General features: G+C 35.9%; 1 protein-coding gene across 2 annotated transcripts; it reads left to right on the plus strand.

Annotated features, from left to right (window-relative positions):
- Positions 1-90: 90 nt before the first annotated feature.
- Positions 91-24,196, plus strand: LOC132708045 (E3 SUMO-protein ligase PIAS4). 2 transcript variants are annotated; one of them, XM_060680150.1, is made up of 10 exons: positions 91-345; positions 402-571; positions 1,704-1,869; positions 3,560-3,710; positions 3,767-4,020; positions 7,254-7,494; positions 8,351-8,585; positions 10,680-10,861; positions 12,236-12,400; positions 23,394-24,196. In XM_060680150.1, exons 1-10 carry the CDS (start codon positions 319-321, stop codon positions 23,750-23,752), a joined length of 1,950 nt encoding a protein of 649 aa, XP_060536133.1. In that variant the 5' UTR covers positions 91-318; the 3' UTR covers positions 23,753-24,196. The 2 variants fall into 2 exon arrangements, with proteins under 2 accessions (XP_060536133.1, XP_060536141.1); XM_060680158.1 differs by lacking the exons at positions 91-345; positions 402-571 and adding an exon at positions 1,264-1,402.
- The last annotated feature ends 177 nt before the right edge of the window (positions 24,197-24,373 follow it).

Raw genomic sequence — 24,373 nt, forward strand, 5'->3', positions numbered from 1 at the left:
ACCAAATCAAAATTAACATTTATTCTTACTTCAAGAATCTATCTACGGGCAATTTTGTATTCTATGGCTATGTTCCAGGACTGATTTTGTGATGCGTGTAGGAAATTCAAGTTCCCGGGATTTTTTTTTGTGTGGACATAAAAGGGTTGAATTAAAAATTGAACATTTTTTAGTCAAGACTGACAAAGGTGCATTTCCATATTTGGGGTAACTAAAGATCAAAGGCTCCTTTCGGTGTTTCATTCTAATGATTGTATTCGAAATTGTTTTGGTGATATTTCTGTTAATAACCGGTCGTCAAACAACCAGGATTAGGAGATGTCCGAGAACACTGATGAACTGCGGGTATTATCCGAAACATCCAAATAATATTGGCTTGTTCACCCTCTCTTTATTTTTAGAATATGCTTATAAGTTTTCGAGTGTCAGAACTGCAAATGCTTCTTGGATTTGCTGGCCGAAATAAGTCTGGCAGGAAAACGGAACTTCAACAGAGAGCACTGGAACTTCTTCGAGTAAGGTCACACCCCATTCATCAGAAAATTAGAGACCTTTACAAGACAATACAATCGTAAGTCTATTTGACTATTTTATTTTCGAACTTGATAAATGGATTGTTTTTGTAAGACAATTATAAGATATTTGACATTTCATTGAGTACCTTAATCCTTGACTTTATTGTCAATTAAAATTTTATATACTTAAATGTTATAAAATTTAAATAAAATTCTGACAAACACCTTTAAAGGAGGAATATTCTTCATAATGCTATCAAAATACTATAATTAAACTTGCTTAAGTAAGTACTGAAAAAACGTTACCTGTTTGTTTTTCTTGTAAATTGTGCCCTACATTATTCCTTGAATGAACAAAACTGTAAAAAGGTGGAATGACTGAAGAGTATATTGAGGTGTTGTCTTAAAGTATGTTTCAATTTTTGTTCTGTATTTATTCTGCATTATTCAGTAATTGTGTTAATTAACCTTCCCTTGTCCTTTTCCATTTTTGTCCTATCTATTAATTTACCAAGAGGTTTATTTTGATTTATAACCACCAAATTATTGTTTAAAATTGTAATTTTCTTCTACACAGCTATTTTCCTGCAAAGAAAATCTGGTAATTAGATTAGTTAATTTAATAAGATGTAGAGACGTGTTTTCCGTTTTGAGTCTAATGTATACTGTTTTACGTAATACGTGACGTATCGTGCCTCAAGTTTTGTCAGTAGCGTCAGTTGATTTGAAAGACTTACCAATTTATTATCTTTGGTGGAACTCGAGTTAACAGCGGATGATGTTTTTTCGATTTCATTAATTGCTTTTTTAAATGAAAGTTGTTGCTAATATAAAACATCAACATACCTTCTGATAAATGGAATGTCGTTACGAGATATTTTGTTCAGGTAGTTATACTATACGTTTTTGCTTAATTTTTGTTGAGGGAAAGTTTTTGAGGCATGTTTTATTTTAAAATATTTGTTTTCCAAGTAAGTAACATGCAATTTTCTTAAAAATCTAATCAGGATTCCTTAAGTTTTAGCACAAGCGCTTAGTCGTATTCTAAAATGCAAACGACAAGTAAAATAAATGTAAAATTCTATGATCCAAATTATAGTGAAGCATTATTGTTTCGAGTTTGACCTTTTTTATGGCACATCCAGTTGTGATTAGTTAGTGCCACAGTTATACGAGTTATTCTTTCAGGCAAGGTGGAGCTTTAGCTGGCGCTCCTGCACAGACTACATCACCTGCTCTTCAAGAGTCCAACTCATCTCCTCAGTTGAGTAGCACTATGCCTCAACAACAAACTAATGTTACCAGGGCTACGGCCACAGTTCATCCTTATGTTGATACTAGGCAAATAGCTGTGGTAAGTGAGAGTATAGATACGCAACAACATTTTAGGCCTAAAAATTATTCAGAAGATTTTAAGTATACAAATTGCAAGCCGATGCTTCTGAAATACTTTAGTTAAGAAATTACTATAAAGTTTTTTATTTTTATTAAAAATATATGTGATAAAGCTTTGGGTTGGACAAGACAAGACATTAAAATGCTCAATGCTCAAAAGCAAAGTTAACTTTGGAATTAACTGAAATTAATTTGTTTTGGAGAGTTTTTTTTGAGTGGATCCTTAAATGTTTTCTTGCCAGATCTTTTTTCTTTGCTTTTTTCGATTCACTGTTTTATAATCCGTTTTTAAATACTCACTTTTTTAATTGTATGTCTTTTGCTATTGGTGTGCATTGTCTTTGGAAATCTCTTTAATTATGTCAATATATTCTTGTAGCCCGCAACGATGAAGAATGCCCGATTAAATATTAATATTAAAATTTTTGAGGGCAGGTAATTGATCGAGTCCCGAGAATATTAAAAGCTTTTTTTTAAGAATTCGGGTAGGGACACATCACTGGTTCCTTTCAAATTTTGAATTTTTTTTTTCTCAACTTTAAACATCACCCAAATCTGTTGAGAAAATAGCAAATGTTCTAACCATTTGAATGTAAAGGTTTGAAGAACAATACATTAGAACATACAGTATCAAGAATCAAAATCAAGTATCAAAATTGCAAAATTCTTCAATTGGCCGATGCAATTTTTATTCTGTGGCTCAGTGCCCGATTGAGTTCTAATATTATGGTGTTGCGAACGCAATTTTTAGTTATTTACAGTTTTTACAGTACATTTTTCCTTTCCTTAAAAAAAATGTTTATTGCATTTAAAGTTGCTTCGTTTTTATTGCATGAATTAGGAAACATCGTTGCCTTGCCAACAAACTTCTTTCAGGATAATTCAGGAATTTTCCAAAGAAAATCGCATTTCTACCCAAAACAAATTCTCAACGCTACTTGTTGTACTTGATCACATGAAGCAGTCATAAATCCCTTTGGGGGTTTCGTTATTTTTAAACCATCATTAGTAAAAGCCACTCCAAACTTTTTGTTGCATTTAGACTTTTATATATTTTTTATTCATATTGCTCAAACTCTGCAATCATGAAACTTGCGGCAAATTTGCGCCATGTTATAAAGCAATACGTTAAAAATTTCTTACCGGTGAACATTCGCAGTTTTAAGTAATTGTTGCCCTATGCAAACGTTTTTAAATTAACAAGGCTGCGAAAAAAAAAGAAATTGCAATATGTGTGTATAGAAAGAAATTTTAAAAAATAAACTGTTTTTACATGCACTTTGTCCTTTTTTTTTTTTCTAAAAAGCCCACATCTATTTTTTTTGTATGAACTTTTAACGGGATCTGGGCATGTTTTGATAAAACACTTCAGTAAAAATAGCCCATCCAAACCTAAAACTCTCGAATTGACCATGTTGGTTGTTGAACGCCGCTAATTGTTATTGATGATGGGTTTTATTACTTGAATATGTAATTTTAAATCACTTCGCGTTCGCATATTGAACTGCCTTTCCCAACATTTTTTCATTATGGTTTCAAAAGTTCGTGCGGGCAAGTTCTGGATATGTCTAGTAGCTATATGTTTTTTTTCTCTCTGCAAATACTTCTCCGCAATCTTGTGTCTATTTTGTTCTGTGCTTCAATCAAAGACTCGGCAAACGGCCATGTACAACCAGCAGGGCATGGGCCAGAACATATATTACCCCCAGTACGCGCAGCAGAAACCGAACGTCATGACTGGAAACTTCCCTGTGCATCCGGATGTACGATTCAGGCGGTTGCCGTTCTACGACATCCTAGGTAGGGCGTTCGATCGTATCGACTGCGCCGTTTCCGCACATTTTTTTTTTGCACAGCCGATCTGATCAAACCGTCGACGCTGGTTCCGCAACGAAACGAACGCATGCAAGAGCAGCCGTTCTACTTTCACCTTACGCCGCAACAGGCGACGGACATAGCGAGCTCGCGCGATATCAGGCCCGCCGTCAAATGCGACTACATCAAGCAGGTGCAGCTCAGGTTTTGTCTGCTCGAAACCACCTGCGAGCAGGAGGACTGTTTTCCGCCTCAGATCATGGTCAAAGTCAACAATAAACTATGTCCTCTTCCGGTGAGTTTTGAAAAAGAATGACTCATACATTTTGCGCCATCGTTCTAAGCATGGCGCTAACGCAGGCCATAGGCAGAAAAGCCACTCCAAACCAACTTAACCATGCTTAACCAGAACATACTTGGGGTCAAGTCTTTTGTTATCAGGGCGATGTATGAACTGCGCACCATCACTACCGAAGATACCAGATTTCAACTCATCACTAAATACCTTTCTCCAATCCTTGGCCGTCCAGTTTAAATGTCAGCTTCCACCAAACTGCTGGCTGCAAGTCTGCTAAAGTCTGGCTGGACAGCGTTGACTAATTCTTTTATTTCTCCGTTCTTCTTGCTTTGTAGTTTTCCTTTTTGTTCCCATATTAATAGAACGCTATAATTTTTTCCTTAAGATCAATAGAAAAATGTACGAGGGGTGTTCATTAAGTAAGATGACTTTTGTAATTGGGCCGGCTATGTTCATTGGATTTTCCATATTTTTTAAAATTATGTTGGTACTCATATCCCTAATATATGTTCAATATTTTTTTTTGTGAGACAGAAGAGTTAGACGTGTTTTTTGTGCCCGGCGATTTTCTGCTGTCAAAAAAAAAATGGAGAAAAGAATTTGCATGAAATTTTTTGTAAAAATGGAATGCAGTGCTGCAAAACATTTGAAATATTGACAACGGCCTATGGTGAATCTACTTTGTGCAAGAAAAAAGTTTGTTTATAAGTGGTACAAGCTGTTAAGCTGTTCCAAGACGGCCGAGAAGACGCCGATGACGAACCTTGGTCTGGACGCCCCAGCACGTCAACAACTGATGAAAGTGTTGAAGAAGTTTTGGCATGATATATGTAGCAGCAAAGTTTTGTTCCGAAACTGCTTAATTTTGGACAAAACCAGCATTGCTCAAGAGCTGTTAAACGACGTCATTGATGATCTTGATATGCTCAAAAAGGTCATAGTCAATCATGGGTTGTCACGTCGAAACCAAAACGTAGTCGTCCCAATGGAAGAACCCAAGATCGCCACGACCGAAAAAAGCACGTCACGTTCGCTTACTGCTTTTTTTTTTATTGTCTTGGCGTAGTACATCAAGAGTTGTTACCACAAAGTCGTACGGTCAATGAAGTTATGCGCCGTTTGCGGGAAGTAATACAAAGAAAACGTCTGGAATTTTGGGAAAACAATTCATGGATTTTGCATCACGATAATGCAGCTGTTCACTCATTGATGCTTGTGTCTAACTTTTTCTGTTCCCAAAATTTAGGAAACCCATGAAAGGAAGGAGGTATGGAATCATTGAGGAGATAAAGAAAAAATCGCTGGAAGAACTTCAGGCTATACCAGATATACTTCGACGATTGCAAAAAACGTTGGCACAAGTGTATCATATCTGGGGGATTACTTTGAAGGGGACAACATTAATTTTGATAAATAAATACGTACTTTTTGATAAAACTTACTTTTTGAATACACCTCGTATGCCAAGAGGCATCTTGCTATTGGAAAAACTTCGTCGTTTAAATTTCCTCGCAGAAAATTTTTGGTAAGCTGAAAGACCCACTCCTAAAGAAATGAAATCAGAAAAGAAGAAACATGTTTGGAAGTCGTTGATAAATCCAGCATTTTTGGCTGATACTATACATATAGTTAACGCAAGAATTCACTCAAATCCAGACATTTGCATTTTTTATTCGTCCAAAATCAGAAAAAGTTAGTGTTGTTGAGTGAGAAGTCTAAAATTTTTTTCTCAATATTTAATTATAAGAGGTTTTGTATGAACGACCTCAATTGCCGATTTTGCCGATAAGCTTCATATTTTGACGTTATTTTTATCAGATAGAGATGGAAATGCTTAACAATAAAATCATGATGATCGTATTTATTAAAAAAAAAATCAATGTTCTAATTATAATTTTAGAATATAAATTCTACGTGTATTAAATATGCAAGCATAATTATACTCTCCCTTTCGGGGATATTTTTAAATAATAGTATAAATATGTTTTTTGCTCTATCCTCTCTCGTCTATCAACTCAACAACAGAAAAACAGAAACTAATTAAAACTAACGAAAGACTGCAACATTATGCCACATTCAAACAATTACCCTTCTTTAGGTAGAAACGGATACAGACGCGCACTTTAATTTTGTAATTTTTCTTACAATTGTGCAACGCAATTTGTTGCAATTTTTGTCCCTCTCTACCAAATGCGTTTTCGTGTTTCAGCATAGGACTCAGTTATCAAATTGGCACTGAAAATTATTGATATACTTTACAAGATTTACGTTACGATAAAATAAATTAATTTTGAAGACATCTCCAAGAAAGTTTCTGATTGGCTAAATCTATAATACGTCGTAGGCCAATAAATAAGTCCTTTTGATAATGTTTACCTGATGTTGAAATTTTAAACAGCAGTTATTTAAAAAAAACTAATGTCTTAAAGTGCAATTTTTGGGCAAATGTGGAATCACTTTCTAGATTTGCAATGAAGGACTGAGATTTCTGTCTAGCAGGAGGCACAGTCGGCCTACTGAAGCCTAAGTGATTCCCTACTTTCATTTGCAGAAGAACATTTCTTTTGTTAATAAATACAGTAAGCCAAAAATCGGATCGGAATGGATTTCCTCTTGGCAAGGTGCTACAGTTCCTACTCAACAACTTTTTCTACTTAGATATTTTCTGTCTGATATTTAAGACTCCATAATTTTGGAAAAGTTAACTAAAAATGTTTATACTAAATTATACATCGTAGAAATTTTCTGCTGGCCTTAATTTAAACGTATTCCCAATAAAAGTGTTATCTTTATATACCATTTATCTCTATATGCCCCTTGTTCAGAATCCATTGTTTCTATTTTCAAAAGTCGGGTTAGAGACCTTTTGGGATCGCTAATTTAAATTTGCGCGTTCGCCCAGTTTCTCAAACCCGCGTAACCCATGTGACGGCTTGTGCGCAACCGCACAGGAAAAGGAGGAAGTTTTTTGACATTTGAGATTCGAACAGAGCCGATTCCGCAAGTCTGCGAGTTTCAAGCGCGAGTGTAATAAACTTGGCCCTTTCCGGAACCGACGACACGATAGCCTGCGGTAAGTCTTCACAGTGGGTCGTTGCCTATCGTGTTCGCTTTTTTTACCATTTCGCATCCCAAAAGGGTTAAGCCAACCGTGAATCGTTCGACCCTATTGGAACCCTCAACACCCCTGTATCGTATACCAAAATATCGATTTACCGCGGTTCCGATAGAATCCGATCCCGACGAATAAACCGGGGGTGGAGCCGAAACGTCCGCCCAGGCCGGTGAACATCACCCAGATGGTCAAGCTGAGTCCCACGGTGGCGAATCAGATCACAGTCTCCTGGGCCGCGGACTACGGCAGAGGCTATGCGATGACCGTCGCCCTGGTCCACAAACTTACCTCGTCGGATCTGTTGCAGCGGCTCAAGAACAAGGGGGCGAAGCATTCCGATCACACTCGCGCGCTGAGTAAGCAATTTTTTGTTTACTTGCATATAGGTATCGGATAATATAGTGCCCCAAGGACTAAGCTGCATTTGACACCATTTTCTTTTAAAACAGTGATCTCCACAGACATAACTCGTTTTGCTAGAACATTTAACAAGATCTGCGCATAATTTGAGACAATTCTGCTCTAAAAATGCTACATTCAAACTGCAATTGGTATTGGTTGGTTTGAAAAGACAGATGTTATTTATTAGAGACCAGATTTCTGGTCAATATCGCTGGCAGAATGCAATAGTGACACAACTCAAAAAAATTCTAAATTTGTCCTCTCTAGAAAAATTAAATTCTTACTTGATTATGTTTTAATAATAACAGTCATTTTATTTTTTAAAGTGACGCCTAGTGATTAAAAAATGAGTTTTACCCTAAGTGCGATACCGCAACTCCAACTAAAGTTAGAAAAGTACAATTTGCTACAAATTTTTCCAGTTTTTCTTCTAACTCAGTATTTACCCTGGTCTTGATTCTGTGGGGACTTAACTAAAGGCAAGTAAATGAAGCTATTTCTAACTATAGTAATTTAATACTTTGTTTGCCGACGTTTCGCCAATCATCCTGTTGGCTTCTTCAGAACTTGACTGAAACTGCAAAAACCGACGCAGGAGAAATCCAGAAGTTTTGTAAAAAGTATTACGTTAGCCCGTGGAAGTTTCTTTGGAAAATTATAGTAATTTAAAATGAAAATCTGTGGAAATTTTCAAATGCCCATAACGTTTTATTTCATATTTTTGAGTTGTGTATTACAGCAAGCGATATATCTAGTAGCTATGTGGTAACATAGAGCAGCGAAATCTTTTTTTTTTTCGCCCCTATTCAGTTAAGGAAAAACTGAACGACGACGGCGATGGTGAGATCGCGACTACCAGCCTGAGGGTGTCGCTTATGTGCCCGCTGGGCAAGATGCGGATGGCAACGCCTTGCCGTCCAATCACGTGCAACCATCTTCAATGTTTCGACGCGTCGCTCTTCCTACAGATGAATGAACGCAAACCGACGTGGAACTGTCCCGTCTGCGACAAGCCCGCCTTGTACGATAATTTGGTGATCGACGGGTGAGAGCTTTTTTTTATGTATTTTGCATTTTACATACGTTGAGTGGAAAGAGAAATAAATTAAAAAAATAATAGATAACAATATATGAAGAAATAATTTTAATATAATATATTGACTTTATTATGTGTTCTAAAAAAAAGCTTTATTAATACAAAATAGAAAAACTACATATTGAATCGAAGAAAAAAATGGGAACAAAGTATATATACCTGGTGCTCAAAAAGTATTCAGGCACAATTAACACACAATTAAGAAATCCAGAAGTAAGATGCCCTTGAAAAAAAAGACTTTTTAACACCAAAAATGACGTCCACCTCAACCTACTAGTGGCGCAGAGGAAGCTAGTTTGATCCTAAAGGAACAGCATTATTTTTCTATTTATTGTTAAAACGTCAGGTTTTGTCCGAAGTTTGTTTTTTGATTTTCGGTAGATAGGGCGCGATATTCTCACAAAGACGATTATAGGCACATTTTGTAAGAAATACACAGGTCAATGTTATGAATCTGACTGGAGTGTTAGGATACCTTCCTTTTTTGACTTATTTTTTCCACTTCCTACTCTAAAATATCCAATTGTGCACTAATCAGACGTGCGCCATGGGTCACTTTAAAACGACGACCTAATTAAACACTATCGCAAGACAATTCGAACCTTTCGGCTACTTTAGTCACGGTTTGGGAGCTATCAAACGTTTTCGGTATATTTAAAACACTGATGATATTTTGAAGTCATTCAAAACTAATGCTCGCGTAGAACTACGTTTATAAACTTGTTCATACACTCATTTTGGATATTTTTGTGTAAGGAGTAGAAAAAATAGGTTACAACGAAAGTATCAACACTAAAGTCATTTACCCATATATTTCTTGACAAACACGGTAAATCGGCATTTTTGCGATTATCTTCAAGTCAATATTTAAAGGCATTATTTTGTTTTTTAATCGTACAAATCTTATAAATTTTGCTAAAAAAATGTTTTATTAAAGAACAATAGGGTAAAAAACTTAACTGAAACGGTTTCATTTAAATTCTGAAGAAGCCAACAAGATGCCTGGCGAAACGTTAGCAATTTCGACTCAACCACAGGCGACGCAGGAGGAATCCAGAAGTTTTGTAAATAGTATTACAGTAGTCTGTGGAAGTTTCTTTTTAAAATATATTAAATGATGTTCACAAAATGCCTTTTATTACAAAATTGCCTATTATTATAATCATTAAAAAAATGTCTAATTCAAAAATTATAGAATCGAAAAAATATTTTATTTTATTTTAGGTTATATTTATTAATGATAGGAACAATTTTAACCTATATTAAATATGTATTAAAAAAAGATTTAGTTTTTAATTACGCATAAAGTGTAGTTCTTTTATATGAGTTGTCTATTGCAAAAATTATGATTTATTAATGAAAAAGTAAAATAATTTCGAGGATTACGTTTAATAAAAAAGATAGAACTGAGAATTTTCTGTAAATACCAATGACAGTACGTACTCTCCAAAATTAGTTATGTTGTTTAAAAAAAACAATTTTATTATTGAGTGAGAAAATAAAGTCCGTCGCCCTCCTCTAACTTTTGAATCGTTTGGTATATTGCGATGAAATTTGGGATGGTATTGTATGAGACAACTCTCTTTTTTATGGAAAAGGACATTTCCGTAACTCAAAATTACGAGTTGACATGGTTTCGATTTATTTTTGTTAATAGAATAGTGGGTCATGCGACACCTTATTTTGAAGCGATTCAATCTTGAACACATTCAATTAATTCAGCAAGACAATTATTATTACTATTATTAGCGTTATTTTATTTTTTGGTTCTTTTTTAAATTCTGCAACGTGACTTAGTTGTAAGTTGCAATAATTTTGGTGAAATACAAAGTACCAAACTAGTTGAAATTAATTACTAATTAGACTAGGTAATTACAAAAAATACATAAATAAAAATAGAGAAAAGAAAAGAATGTCTTATGAAGAACTTATGGAAATGTTAAAAATAGGGGGGGGAGGAACTGTATATATTATTTTATATTTATTGGTTTTTAGTTCTCCAGGTAATCTAATTTTACTTTAATGTTTTGTGTTTTGTTGCAGATACTTCCAAGAGGTGCTCAATTCGGCCATGCTGGCTTCTGAGTGCAACGAGATCCAGTTACTGAAAGATGGCTCGTGGAGCTGTCAGACCGAGAAAAAGCCTATCAAGTCTGAGAAGGCGGCCACCGCCCCCACTAGTATTAGCATCGACGACTCAATCGAAATTATAGAGGACAATATCGGTTAGTTTGCGACTATTCTTACAGAAAACAGTACAGGTACAGGGTGTTACATGAACTTAACAGTAAACATTGCCAAAGTGAATATTTCATGGTATTCAGAAATTATGCTATTGCCATACTGCAAATTTTGGAAACATTATATTTAAAATTCGCAACAAATTGTAACCAAATTTCTCTCTCTAATGATTTGATTTAATACAGGCTGTGAAAAAAAAATGTTCATGTAGATCCAGGTGTTATTTAAATCCCTGATTGCATCAAGCAATGACACATTTGTAGGAGTTGATTCTTCCATATGGGCCAAAACTTCCATTACAATTCGTTTCCTATAATGTTGCTTAAGATTTTGAATAATCCCTTGGTCCATTCTCAACAAATAGAATTTTCAGATTTTAGTCAACAAAGATTTTATCTAGATTTTTGAGCGACTTATCATAAATTTCACGTGTCATCCACGCTTTGTTGTTGTACTCAAAGTCGAAATCAAGTGCTTTTATGCCCTTAAAACAACATGGGTTTTTTGACTTGACGATAACTAGCAATTTCAACTTTTCTGCTGTTTTTGCCACCAAAGCATTTTTGACCTTTATACGCAAATGTTTTGTTGGGTTAACAATAAAAAAATGCCCATTTCATCTACATTAAAAATAGCTTTTTCGCGGTATTGTCCGGTTAAATCTTGGAAAAACTTAGATTGTAAATTGGTGGAAGCACTTTCAAGACAAATCGACATTTGGGCAATATTACGCCTTTTCTTAAATTTACTTAGGCACTCTACACTAGTTCAGAAATCTTCGCGACCGGAGGCAACCGCGCATTCTTTAGCTTTTTTTCTATTTAAAGTTCCCAAGAGAGAAAGATTTTTGTTACGTGCGGTAGTGACCCGCAGTAACATTTGTAATCCTTTTTCTCTTGGAGTCTTTGTTTTTCAAAACGGTTGATTTCATTTTGCATTGATTTCATATTAGTCCCCGACTGATATCGCTACAAAACTTTTGACAATTTTTACCACGCTAACTACAACTGATAAAATCTTATAAGTTTTATCTGGCGCCGATTTGGTAATTCCCCGAAATTGCTGTAGGTGTTTCCCATAAAAATTCGACTTGGTTGCTGCCTCGGTTACTGTTATGCGTTGTTTCGAGTTTTGGAAATATTCGAATTACAGAAACTCGATTTAGGGAATATTTGGAGTTAGGGAAGTTCGAGTTCAATGTACTATAAACTAGCAAGACAATATGGAAAATTTTACTGTTCATATGGGTGGTTTGAAATAGTTTGGAAACAGTGTTATACTTGTTCCAAACTGACTGTGAGAACGAACTTCATGTATCCCTCGGTGCGCGGCCTAAAATGGTCTCTTTTTTCCCCTAGAAATTGTGAGCTCGAACTCGACGGCTTCTTCCACCACTGACAAACCGAAATTGCCGGAGAAGAAGCGCGAGGTAGTCGACTTGACGTTGTCTGATTCGGACGACGACGAGCCCTTGGCGAAAAGGAAGCCACCCCCCAAGCCCGATTCGACTATCAAGTTTATCGGTGAGTGGCGCAAGAAAGTAAAAATAAAACATGCCGCGTCGCATTTTGTTCCTCGTCAATCAAAGTTTGCAGAGGAGAATTCTCACCTAATTTTAAGCTAAAAATGTGATATTTTTTTTTTTGGAATGTCGCTTCGATTTCGAAATACACGGTGAAATAATAAAAATTGATGCCTATTTTTTTTTATTTTTAAATAGCGATAGACGATATTCGAGTGATGTTTGGTACAAAGAGTTTTAGTACTTTGCTTTTCCATTTTAAGATTTACGAGGCAGGGGTCCGCGTATCGAATAACATAATTTAAAATTAATTAATTAATTTTAAACAAATTACATTTCTCTTGCAATTATTTTGCTCCTGTTGCTTTAAGGTCGGTCAGCAATGGTAATTATCATTATTTTGATAAATTATTGAGAAGCTGTGAGGATCTTCGCCAGTGAACTAATTGAAAAATTTAAAAGGACACAAAGTAAAATCCAGGCTGTCCCATTTTCGGTACTTTTGCGGGATATTTCCATTATTTTTATGGACAGAGAGTTGCGATTTTCGCGACAGTGTACCACTTTTTCGCGAAACTAAAGATGCTGTTAATAACACTTTTATAGCCCTTTTAGAGCTATCCCATTTATAAGATAACTTATTGAAAATGTGAGAACTGTCCTTTTCCCGTAGAAGTCAATTTTGCCTTCTTAATTAGCCTGGTTAAAAAGTTATCAGACACCGCTTTATTTTTTAAATTGTGCACCCTGTATATTTGTCTTTTTTCTGCCTTTTCGAAATAAGCAAATAAATGACAAGTAACAAATTTTTAATAGTAACATTCAAATTAATGACCATTTTCTTTAATGCAAAATTTTCATATTTTTATAATCCTTTAAATAGCTTTAATAAGAATCATTGGTCCCATTCGCAGATTGGAGAGGTGGAGGTGGAAACTCATTACTTTCTGCAGGAAAATATCAACCCTGCGGCACGTAGTAGGGTCACATATTATCTAATAGCTACATGCTTGGGGAGCTATCTTTGCTGTAGGTAAACAGTATAACATTGGACGAATGGAATATTTTGCAGCAGTTCTGGAATAACTTCCACAATGATTTCTAAATATGCACATACTGTCAGAATTCCTCAGTTTTTAAAAACAATATATTCCGTGTAACTAAAGCAATGTTTGACCAACTGCTATATTATTACACTGGGGCTATTTGAAAGTTAAAGTGTAAAAAAGGTAAGCCACAATTCGGAAACCAAAGAAAGGAATAAAGTAAATAATAAGGAAAGAATAATTTTCTAGGTCTTTTAGATTTTTGCCTATAATTTGAAAACATATTTTTCTGTAAGCTAAAATTTCCAAAAAAAAAAATTCAAACATTGAAAAAAATACTTTCTACCGTTTGAATGTGGACACGGACTTATACAAAAGTTTTTGCTGTCTATGCGGCCTATATCGCAGTATAAAAGAAAGTGAGATCTGAATCATAGTCTTTCAGTTATATCCAATTTTCAATAATACGGGGACCCATTTTTAAGTTTTTTTGAATTTGTGGCGCACCCTGTGTATTTTTGAAAAATTGTCAACAATATAAGTTTTTTTTGTAGTTCCTTGCATACGCGATTTTTTATTATTTTAGAATACTTCCCGACCTCATTTTCAATAGGTTCCGTCACGGGGCAAAGCTGCATACATATGCCAAATATGAAGTCGATTGTTTCAAATTTCGGACGCTTATCGTATTTCATAGGAAGGTCCAAAAAACAGTCGAAAATCGCGAAAAAAAAGATGGATACCGGCGTCGGGTCAGGGACATTTCTTATTAGCCTATGTGCCTCGTTGAGGGTTAAAGGGTTAAAAAGGAGGCAGATTTTAATTTTGTAGCTGTAACGGTTCTAAAATTATTCAGGAAAACCCAAAAGACGAGAACGGAGAACGGACAAACAGACAAAAAAAAAATTTTTTTTCGACGGCGATTATTTCTGTACCAACGGCGATCCCATAGAACCTATCGTTATCGAGATATAAAATTTTTATACGAGCGCAGATACTTTCGAAAAATTCGATTTCATCGATTTCACCCAATGTTGTGTCTGATTTTCTATTGATAATATCTAAGAATGGGAGATTATTACTAGTGTCTAATTCAATGGTAACACGTAAGTAGGGTGCAATGAGTTTAAATGGCTAAGAAAATCTCGTAGGGATTCTTGATCATGAGGCCAAATAACAAAAGTAAAATCAACGTAGTGTTTCCATAGTTTTAGTTTTAGATGGAATGTTAGAGCCAGTAAATATTTATAGGGAACAATTTTGTGGTATATTTTAGAATAAGAATAGAATAGAATAAATAATTTCAGTTTAAGGTGCACGTGTTTTTTCTCAATCCTATTCAAAAGTCGAAGTTTATGATTTTACTGATGGTAACGATCGGCCTGGCGAACACTTATCTATTAATTTATGACCGAAGACAAGGGTTCCTCTTAGGGCATGGTTTAAGTGGCTTTTGAAGTAGGTTTTGAGTTAAATAGATGTGTGTTACTTTTTAGAAAACTGAATTTTAGGACTTTAGTATCGTTAAGGATTCGGCAGGCATCGAAAGCTAAGTTTTTCCGACGGGTTCTTTTTTACGAATTCAAGGCTTTGCTTGTTGAATTTGTTACTTGTCACTAATTATCTATCTTTGTTATTGTACGTTACTTGTTTTTTTTACTAATTTGGTGAGTTTACTGAATTAAAGGGTTGTGTGTAAAAATACTGCCTTTTATTTCAACGAATCGACGTGTTGCTGAAACGGGTAGTTTTGGTGACGCGACATATTTTAGTGGCGACCGTGACAGGACAGTGACTTACCGTTTTAGTTTTGTTCGAAGATAAGTTCACGTGAAAAGTGAAAGATTGTTTTAATTAGTGAGCGAAGCGATACTCAGTGAACTTAGCGAAAACAAACTTGATGTTTAGACAGTTTGTTATTGTTATTTAAATATGGAAAAACTAAAGAAAAATCGCAGAGTACTACGCACTTCTTTCACGAAGGTAGCAAATGAGCTTTTAGATTTGCTATCTAAAACCGAAGTGGAACGTCGGCTAGTGCAGGTTTCTTGGAACATTCTCCAGCAAAAACATGAAAGTCTCAAAAAACTGGATGAGGAGATTTACAATACGATGCTGGGAGAAGACGCTAGTGAAAAAGATTTGGTGACAGAGGCTGAAAGTAACGACACCTACGAATATAAGTTTTGTGATTTGTGTGTGCGCTGTGAGGAGTTTTTCAAGCCACCCGCGATGGCTAACGAGGTGAGATCTAACCACTCATGTAGCGGTAAAAACACAGCTATAGAGCAAGGTAAGCGTAAGTTTAACTTATCGGTGCTAGAATTTAAAAGGTTTGATGGGACAATTAAAGACTGGCTTCCGTTTTGGTCCCAATTTAAGAAAATTGACGACGACCTTAATTTGGAATTAAGTGATAAGGTCGAATATTTAATCCAGGCCACAGTTCCGGGAAGCCGGGCAAGACAATTAGTGGACAGTTTTCCCGCGACTGGTAGTAAAAATTCGAAGATTGTAGACTGCTTAAAGGCGCGATTTGGTAGAGACGATCTTCAAATTGAAGTTGAAAATGAACAGCATATATCGTTGGCTGTAGAAGGGTTTGGTTTAGGTCTGAGTTAACCCCCTAGAGATGTTGCTAAAAATAAATATGCAAAGAGTTTAAGAAAGTTTATCGAAGAGGCATCTCTGATAATGGCTGACGGCGCTTTCGAATTAAGAGGGTGGGAGTACACAGGCCAAGTGCAACTAGAAGACAATTACAAAGGCACCCCGGTATTTGGTATGACATGGGACACCACCGAAGACACATTAGGTATTAAAATTGACCTCGAGCACCCCGACGAACTGCTTAGTAGGCCGGTGACAAAAAGGTTTATGTTGTCATTGACTCAGAAAATATTTGATCCTATAGGATTTACCTGTCCTGCGACACTGTATCTTAAGATTTTACTTCAACAGACTTGGGAAAAATCTATAGGTTGGGATACCCCGATAGAGGAGGAAATGGCAAATAATTTTCGATTGTGGATCAAAGAGCTCCCCTTTTTGATGGATATAAAAATTCCAAGATGCACGGACGGTGCTGTTCCTGATTGTGATGACGCTGATCGGAAAACTCTTTGCAGGAAAATGTTACATAAAGCCAAGTTAAGAGAGGACCTTCAAAAAAGATTCCGCAGCGAATACTTGGGACAGCTTCAATTGTTGCAAAAGCGTCAAGAAGGTCGGCGGATAGCGGTGGGAGAAGTCGTTCTAATAGGGAATGATCAGGATAAACGCATGAATTGGCGAATGGGGACAGTGGCTGAAATGATACGTGGTAAAGATATCAAGGTTCGCCTGGTCAAGGTTATCTCACGTAAAGGCCAATACTTACGACCGATACAGCGTCTTTATCCATTGGAGTGTTCAGAGCCTTCCATTTTCAACCTAACGAGTGACAGATCGACACACCTTCAACAGAACAACGAGACCAACAACGATCCAGTACCTTCAGCAGCAGTAAGTGAAAGTGCGGAAAAAAGTGTCGCGAATTCGAGAGTGATTGAAAGCAAAGTACCCACTAAGAAAGTGGTAACGCGAAGTGGGCGCGAAATTAAATCTCCCAAGAGATATGGTATTGCGAATACTGTATAAAGATGTATTGATTTTATATGTATGTATTTGTAATGATTTTTGTTCTTTGTTTAAGTGTCGAGATTTATGTATGAGGGTATTTTCTGCATTGTTTGGATTTTCTCTTTTGATCCCCTTATTGTATAGACTAGATGTTTTACTGAACTGTCTCGATTTCTATGAGGCCTCATTACAGAATAATCTAGGCCTCAGGTGGGAGGATGTTAGAGCCAGTAAATATTTATAGGGAACAATTTTGTGGAATATTTTAGAATAAGGGGAATTTCAGTTTAAGATGCACGTGTTTTTTCTCAATCCTATTCAAAAGTCGGAAGTTTATGATTTTACTGATGGTAACGATCGGCCTGTCTATTAATTTATGACCGAAGACAAGGGTTCCTCTTAGGGCATGGTTTAAGTGGCTTTTGAAGTAGGTTTTGAGTTAAATAGATGTGTGTTACTTTTTAGAAAACTGAATTTTAGGACTTTAGTATCGTTAAGGATTCGGCAGGCATCGCAAGCCAATTTTTCCCGACCGGTTCTTTTTTACGAATTCGAGGCTTTGCTTGTTGAATTTATAACATCACTAAATATCTATCTTTGTTATTGTACATACTTTTTTACGTTACTTGTTTTCTACCAATTTGGTGAGCTTACTGAATTAAAGGGTTGTGTGTAAAAATACTGCCTTTTATTTCAACGAATCGACGTGTTGCTGAAACGAGTAGTTTTGGTGACGCGACATGGAAGGTGTCGAGTGCTTTCTTCCCAAAGGCTTTCATAAACATATTCGCGATGACTAGTGATAATAGAGAGCCCATAGCTGTTCCTAACGTTTGTTCAAAAATTTAACCGTTATAAGAAAAATATGTTCCAGACAAGCATTTTTCAATTCGGATGAGAATGAATAACCGACGCACCAGGAATCCACACCCCCTGAAATAGCAGAAATCGCTAACTCTGCAGCACGTTGCCTTATACCAGAAAAATCGAGATTCCCTTACGAACGAGCCTGACCTGCTATAAGCATTGCGTGTAAAAATGGCACCATTTTTGACTCCAAAATTATGTTTTGTTGTTTAGTAATCCGCACAAATCATTTAATATAAGACTATATATAACACGTTTCTTAGTGACATTTTATTATAGTACATTTCAATTTCAATAAAAAAGTTTCTTATTGGGAAAGGTTGCTTATAATGGAAAAAGAGTGTAAAAACACTGACCTTCTAGAAAATATTATTACTTATTTGTTTTACCGACTAAACTGTGTAGAATAATTAAATTCAGTTTTATTTTGCAAATGAAAACATTTTATTATTAATATCATATAAGCGTTGTTATTAAGTATATTTAAAAAAAATAAACAGCATTAATCGCCAAAACAAAAAAACAATTACATATATCTGCTCATGATACCTTTGTCTCATGTTCTTTATAACAAAAGAACCTCATTACAAAATAAGTCATTTTCTTTTGGCCTTTCTAATACCAAATGAAAAGAATTTGATGTTTTTATTAGAGTCATCCGACGTTTTTTCCTCAGTATTTTCTTCCAGGTTAAATGGATGGATAACTTGCCACTCCATAATTTCAGTATCTGCTAAATTATCTTGCCAAAGGAATATCATACTTCTTCTGAAAAATGGCCAGTAGGAATGTTCTATTGATTTTGACGAAAGATGTTTAAATGAATTTTGTTTAACTAACACAGGAATTTCATTCCATGCCTGCAACACTAAATAAACCACATCTTTCAAACAGTGGCGTGCAGTGCAATGTATTGTAGGTTAGGTAAGAGGAAAAAAATAGCTCCGCAGGCGAAAAATTTTTGGTGTGCCACGCCCTAATTATGTTTTCCCATAAAGGACATAGAAAATAGAGCGTATAGTAGGCAAGAGAACCATTTTTTACCCAAAATAACGTGGGACGATTTCTTACATAGTTCTGTAATAACATCGGCATTGGCAATACTGCATGCGGCGGGCCGCGGTATCGCAGTGCATCCGACGGATCGGACGGTCCCGACTGTGTTCGTTGCTTGCCCATTTAAATGTAATCTTAAGCTTCGACCGTGCGTTCGACTTTGAATAATGGGATGCGTTTTTTAGGTAATAATAAGACGTTGAACAGGTGGCGTTTGTTTTGTATGATGTTTCCGGCTTTGCAACCGTAATAAAGACTATACTAACTTACTATATAGAAAAATAAAAATATGTAGGTCATTTTAAATAAGTATGTCGTATGTAATGAATGAGCGTTGTTAGATAAATAGATTTTCAATTTATGTTTGTCTTGAATAAACGAAAGGGTAGGCAATGCTTTTTTGCCTATATGTAATGCACGCCACTGCTTTCAAGTTTATATTTTTCCGTGCTGAAGAAACTATTCCATGCAGAGAAGAGGTTTTTATTTTTTTAAGCGAAAACCGTACATCGGATTAAAAGAAATGAAAAGAGAAATCAGTGGCGTACCATCAGTATCTGCCAAAATAGATCGGTGATATTCCATACGCTCGGCACTGGTGAATTTTTTTAAATAATGTGGTACAATAAATAATGCCTCTTGATACATAACACATGAGTGCCAAATTTCATTAAAATATCTAAAGTGGTATTACAGACATTAAAAAATATAATGTTTTATTTTTCAAAACTTTTCTGTCGTGTATCTCAAAAGTTAAGACGTTTAGGGGATATGTTCATATGAAGTTTTCTTTTTAAAATGGACCCAAAAATCGCCACTTAATTATTGTCATTCAATTAGAAAACATCCCGTATGTTTCTTTAGGCAAAAAACCATTTTGTGTAATATAATTTTTAAATTTATTGTTAAATGAATCCGCTAGCTCGACATTGCAAGACAGAACCAAGGAAACACTGTATTGGCGATTTCACTATGTTTTATCGTCTTCATTCGCTTAATCTTGCTCTTGCTTTAATCTACTTATTGTAGATTTAGCAACTTAATATTCGTTACAATGTCCTTTAAAACGGATAGCTTATCTTTTAACAACATTTAAAGTACAAAAATATTAATTAATTAATTAACAGAATTCTGGTAACTGTTCTATTCCTATTGATATAGTCCGATAACATTTTTTTTTTGCCATTTGAGGTCGTGTCGTTGTGAACAGCTAATTTTACTTTTCAATTGCCCTAACTTTAAGCCAAAATTTTCAACTTAAAAAAAATAAGTTGCAGTTCAACTAAAAAAAGTTGCTTGTACAGAGGTTGTTCATACAGGGTGTTTTCTAATTGAATGTCTATATTTAAGGGGGCGATTAAAAAAAAAACTTCGTATGACCATATGTCCTAAACATCTTAACTTTTGAGATACAGGGTGGTAAAGTTTTCAAATAAAAATATTTTTTTTTAATATCTGTAATACCACTTGAGATATTTTAATGCAATTATGTATCAAGGGGCAATATTTAGTGCACTACATTTTTTTTAATGTACCAGTGGCGGGCGCACGAAGTTTCACTTGTCTATTTTGGCAGACATTGATGGTACGCCACTGATTTTTCTTAAAATAAAAAGTATTCTAACAATCTCCAATCATTTCTAAAGAAATTTAATTTCTTGATTTTTTCCATTCCGATATACAGTTTTCGCTTACAAAAAGAAAAACCTCCTCTTTGTGGTCATAACAATATCGTTGATATGACAGTATGCAGAGAATTATTATTATTTATCATTATTTCTTACTTATGTAATTATTTAGCTGTTTTATTAAAATACAAAAAATCGAAGTACGTAAACTCTGAGGTGTATTTTTGAAATCTTCATAATTATTGATTATCATTTTAGTAGGCTGTGTCCGTAAATAAAAAAGAATAGTCGAGTTTACTAATGAGGAGTTGCAGATATGGAAATTATTCATTATTAAACAGGGGCCTGTAAGAACTCCAGAAATTGAAGCAGTTTTAAATTCTATTGATGTAAAATCTAAACTTAGTACTAGAAAAATTGGAAATAATCTCGTACGTCTTGGTTTGGAGAATTTTGCACGATTTTCTGTTGTACCTATATCATATTCAACGAGTCCAAACGTTACTTTTCAGAGATTGTCCTTTTCGTATTAATTTTTGTCAATAGCTTTTGGACAAAATTGCGCATTATCCCTTGTTTGACCGAAAAATAATATTTACAGATGAAGCCAACGTTCTAGGGGAGTTAAGTCAGGGCTCCTTGCAGCCTAGGCGTATTTAGGTGCTAATTTCTTGACTTCTATGAGCGCCGTCCTGCTGCTAAATTTAATTTCGCCGTTCCCTTCCAGGCACTTCATTTTCAACAAAGGGATGAATAGTATTTAATAGCTTTGAGTAGCGTTGGGAATTTAAATTTTGTTCAAAAAATACTGGACCCATTATTTTGCACCTCCAAATGGCGCAACATACTTTGCCAGAAGTTCTACCTGATCTTGTAACTTCAATATGTTTTTTATTATTCTTGTTGCGCCGCTAAAAGGTCTTTTTCCGATTAAACATTTTAGTTGAGGTTGTAAATATGGACTCAGATTGTTGCAAAAATCTAACCTGATGTTGTTATGCCGTTGCTCCAATTTCTGCACTGGACAGAATTTATAGGATTTAAGTTGTTTATTTGAAGGCACGTTCGAAGCATCGTTCTTTTGACATTTAGATCTAAAGACGCATTTCGGGTTGAATCTTCAGAGCTATCTGCAAAATGCAACAAAATGTTAAGTTGCTCTTCATCATTCAAAAGATGACGACGTCTATTTTTTTCTTTCTTCAAGGTTCCATATATTCTAAAGTGTTGGTAAATCCAGTCGAAGATCTTTTTTTTCTGGGCGCCTCCTTAATTGAAATTTTGTTATATCTCCAAGAGCCAGGGTCGGGTTTTTATTATTAGATATGTAACGTTCTAACATATCGATTTTTTCATATGTGGTAAATATGATACGCAACGATAAGTAAATAAATCAATGTGTCAAAAAAATATATATTATGACTGTAATCAACAGCAAAACACGCCTCCAAGGAGGCGCAGTGTTCTAGCACTTGTTTTGTTTAAACACCATCATAGCCGCCTTATACTAACTGAACTTGTATGACAACAGCATATTATTTGTGTTAGACAAGTGTTTAAAGAGAAATATTTCAAAAAATAAAAATATTACGGATGTACAACCTTCTATAATAGTATATTATGCAACAAGAGCGGTAAACGGCATTTGACTCACGAGTTTATTTGATACGAGCTGAGCGCAGCGGAGCGAGTTTTTAATGAACAAGTGAGAAAGTTTACCGAACGTGTTGACACCACTTTGTTTAGGAACATTTCTTGAAGAAGATTTAGTGAACGACGCGTTGTGTGCGATGTAGCACCATCCTGCTGGAACCGAAGATGTTCTCTTTGATCGTTGTTCAACTCTTTCATTTTTGGACGCAGGAAATTGTTAAGCATATCAAAATACCGATCTCCGTTGACTGTTACCGTTATTCCATCTTCTTCGAAAAAGTAAGGACCCCACACGCCGAACTCCGAGATTGCACACCAGACGGTGACTTTTGGACTGTGAAGAGAAGAAAAGTTCCTGTGGACTATTTGCTGACCAATAACGGAAATTTTGCTTATTTGCGGTACCCGAGAGGTGAAAGTGAGCTTCATCGCTAGACATGAATACAGCGCATCTGGGAATGTTTTGAAGAATATCCCGGCATAAATTTGTACGGGTTTCAACATCTCTTGCGCTTAATTCCTGCACTACCATCATTTTGTACGGATGCATTTGGAGTGAGTTGTGTAAAATTCTTCGAACACTTCTATCGGGAATTCCCAGAGCAGCTGCATGCTTACGAGCTGAACGCCTTGGAGGCTGTTGTACGGAAACTCTTACTGCATTCACATTTTCCGGTGTTCTTACTGATTCCTCATTTCTAATAAACTTCTCGACAACGAAAGCACGATGCACTCCGCTCCAAGCCATGTCGATAACTGAGTGCGTACACAGTGTTGCCGGTTTTACAAACCGAACAACCACTATTTGAAATCCTGCCTACCTTTTTGCCGCACCCTGTATTTTGTCTTGCAAAAAAATAAAAAGTTGATACTCGCCGACGAAAAATGAAACATTAAAATAAATTGATAGTTTTTAATACTCCAATTAACTTTTGTATTTAACTGTTGACTCCTATAGTTTCTGAGATAAGGTAATGTCCGAAGATAAACGGCCCACCCTATACATGGTGTGTTAAATTTCATATAAATATCTAAAATAGTATTACAGATATTAAAAAAATATATTTTATTTTCGAAAACTTTACCACCTTAATAACACCATGTATTTTCTTTATTTGTAAAGAATCTCAAAATATTTCGTCGACGAGCGCGGGTCAGCAGCGGTCGACGACAACGACGCCCGGACCGTCGTCGGTCTCCAGTTCCGGGTACCCCGCCTCACCCGGCGTCATCAACCTCGATAGCCCGTCGCCGCCGCGGTCGCCGCAACCCGCCGCGCAGCACGTCGAGCCGTCGTCGTGCATGTTGACGCAGACGCAGGCCTCACCCGCGCAGAGCAACGGCAACGTCGTCGCGACGCCAGTCCAGAATTCCACGCCGCCGGGCTGCATGCCGTTCCTCGACCTCGAAGGTGAGGGTGGAGGCGGGGGCGGCGCGGTCGCCACGTCGCCGCCGACCAATTTTAACTTGCCGAATTTTTAACGAGCCACGACGTCCGACTTTTGACACTTTCGGAGTGCTGCGGACAAAAATTTTCGGGGGTGCGGATTTTTAAACATTTCCTGTTTTTTTTTTTTTTTTCGTTTTTTTTTCCTTGTACCAAAGAACCAAAACAGAGAACCGATGATCTGGGTACACAGTGTATAGATAGGTTATATAAGACGGTATTTTTATATCAAGAGTTAGAGGGGCGGGATGGTGTGCGTGTTCGAGAATGTTCTTCGCGAGCGGCCAGTCTGATGGAGCATTTAAGAAAACGCGAAAATGCGTTTTTCCTGCCGCGCGACCTTTACCATTTTTATTTAGTTATATTAATGTATGTGTTTTTTCTTAATTGTATTTATTATTGTGAAATTTAATGCGCCCGGGCCGATATTCGGAGCGGGTGCGCACTTGTATGATGATTCATAAATAAAATGTTGTGAATTGGTTCTGTTTCTTGACCTTGACCGCGTCCAATTAAAAAAATAAAAAAACGAACGCAAAGAATAGAAAAGTACTTCGAAATAAAAATATCAATTGGTTTTGGAGGGTTTTTCTTCTGCGAAGGCAATTGGATTTTACGGAAAAGCTCAAGCAAGGAAAGACATGCCTTTGCACTTT

Source organism: Cylas formicarius, unplaced genomic scaffold (assembly GCF_029955315.1).
Source record: "Cylas formicarius isolate icCylForm1 unplaced genomic scaffold, icCylForm1.1 PGA_scaffold_10__41_contigs__length_53128322, whole genome shotgun sequence".
Classification (NCBI taxonomy): Eukaryota; Metazoa; Arthropoda; class Insecta; order Coleoptera; family Brentidae; genus Cylas; species Cylas formicarius.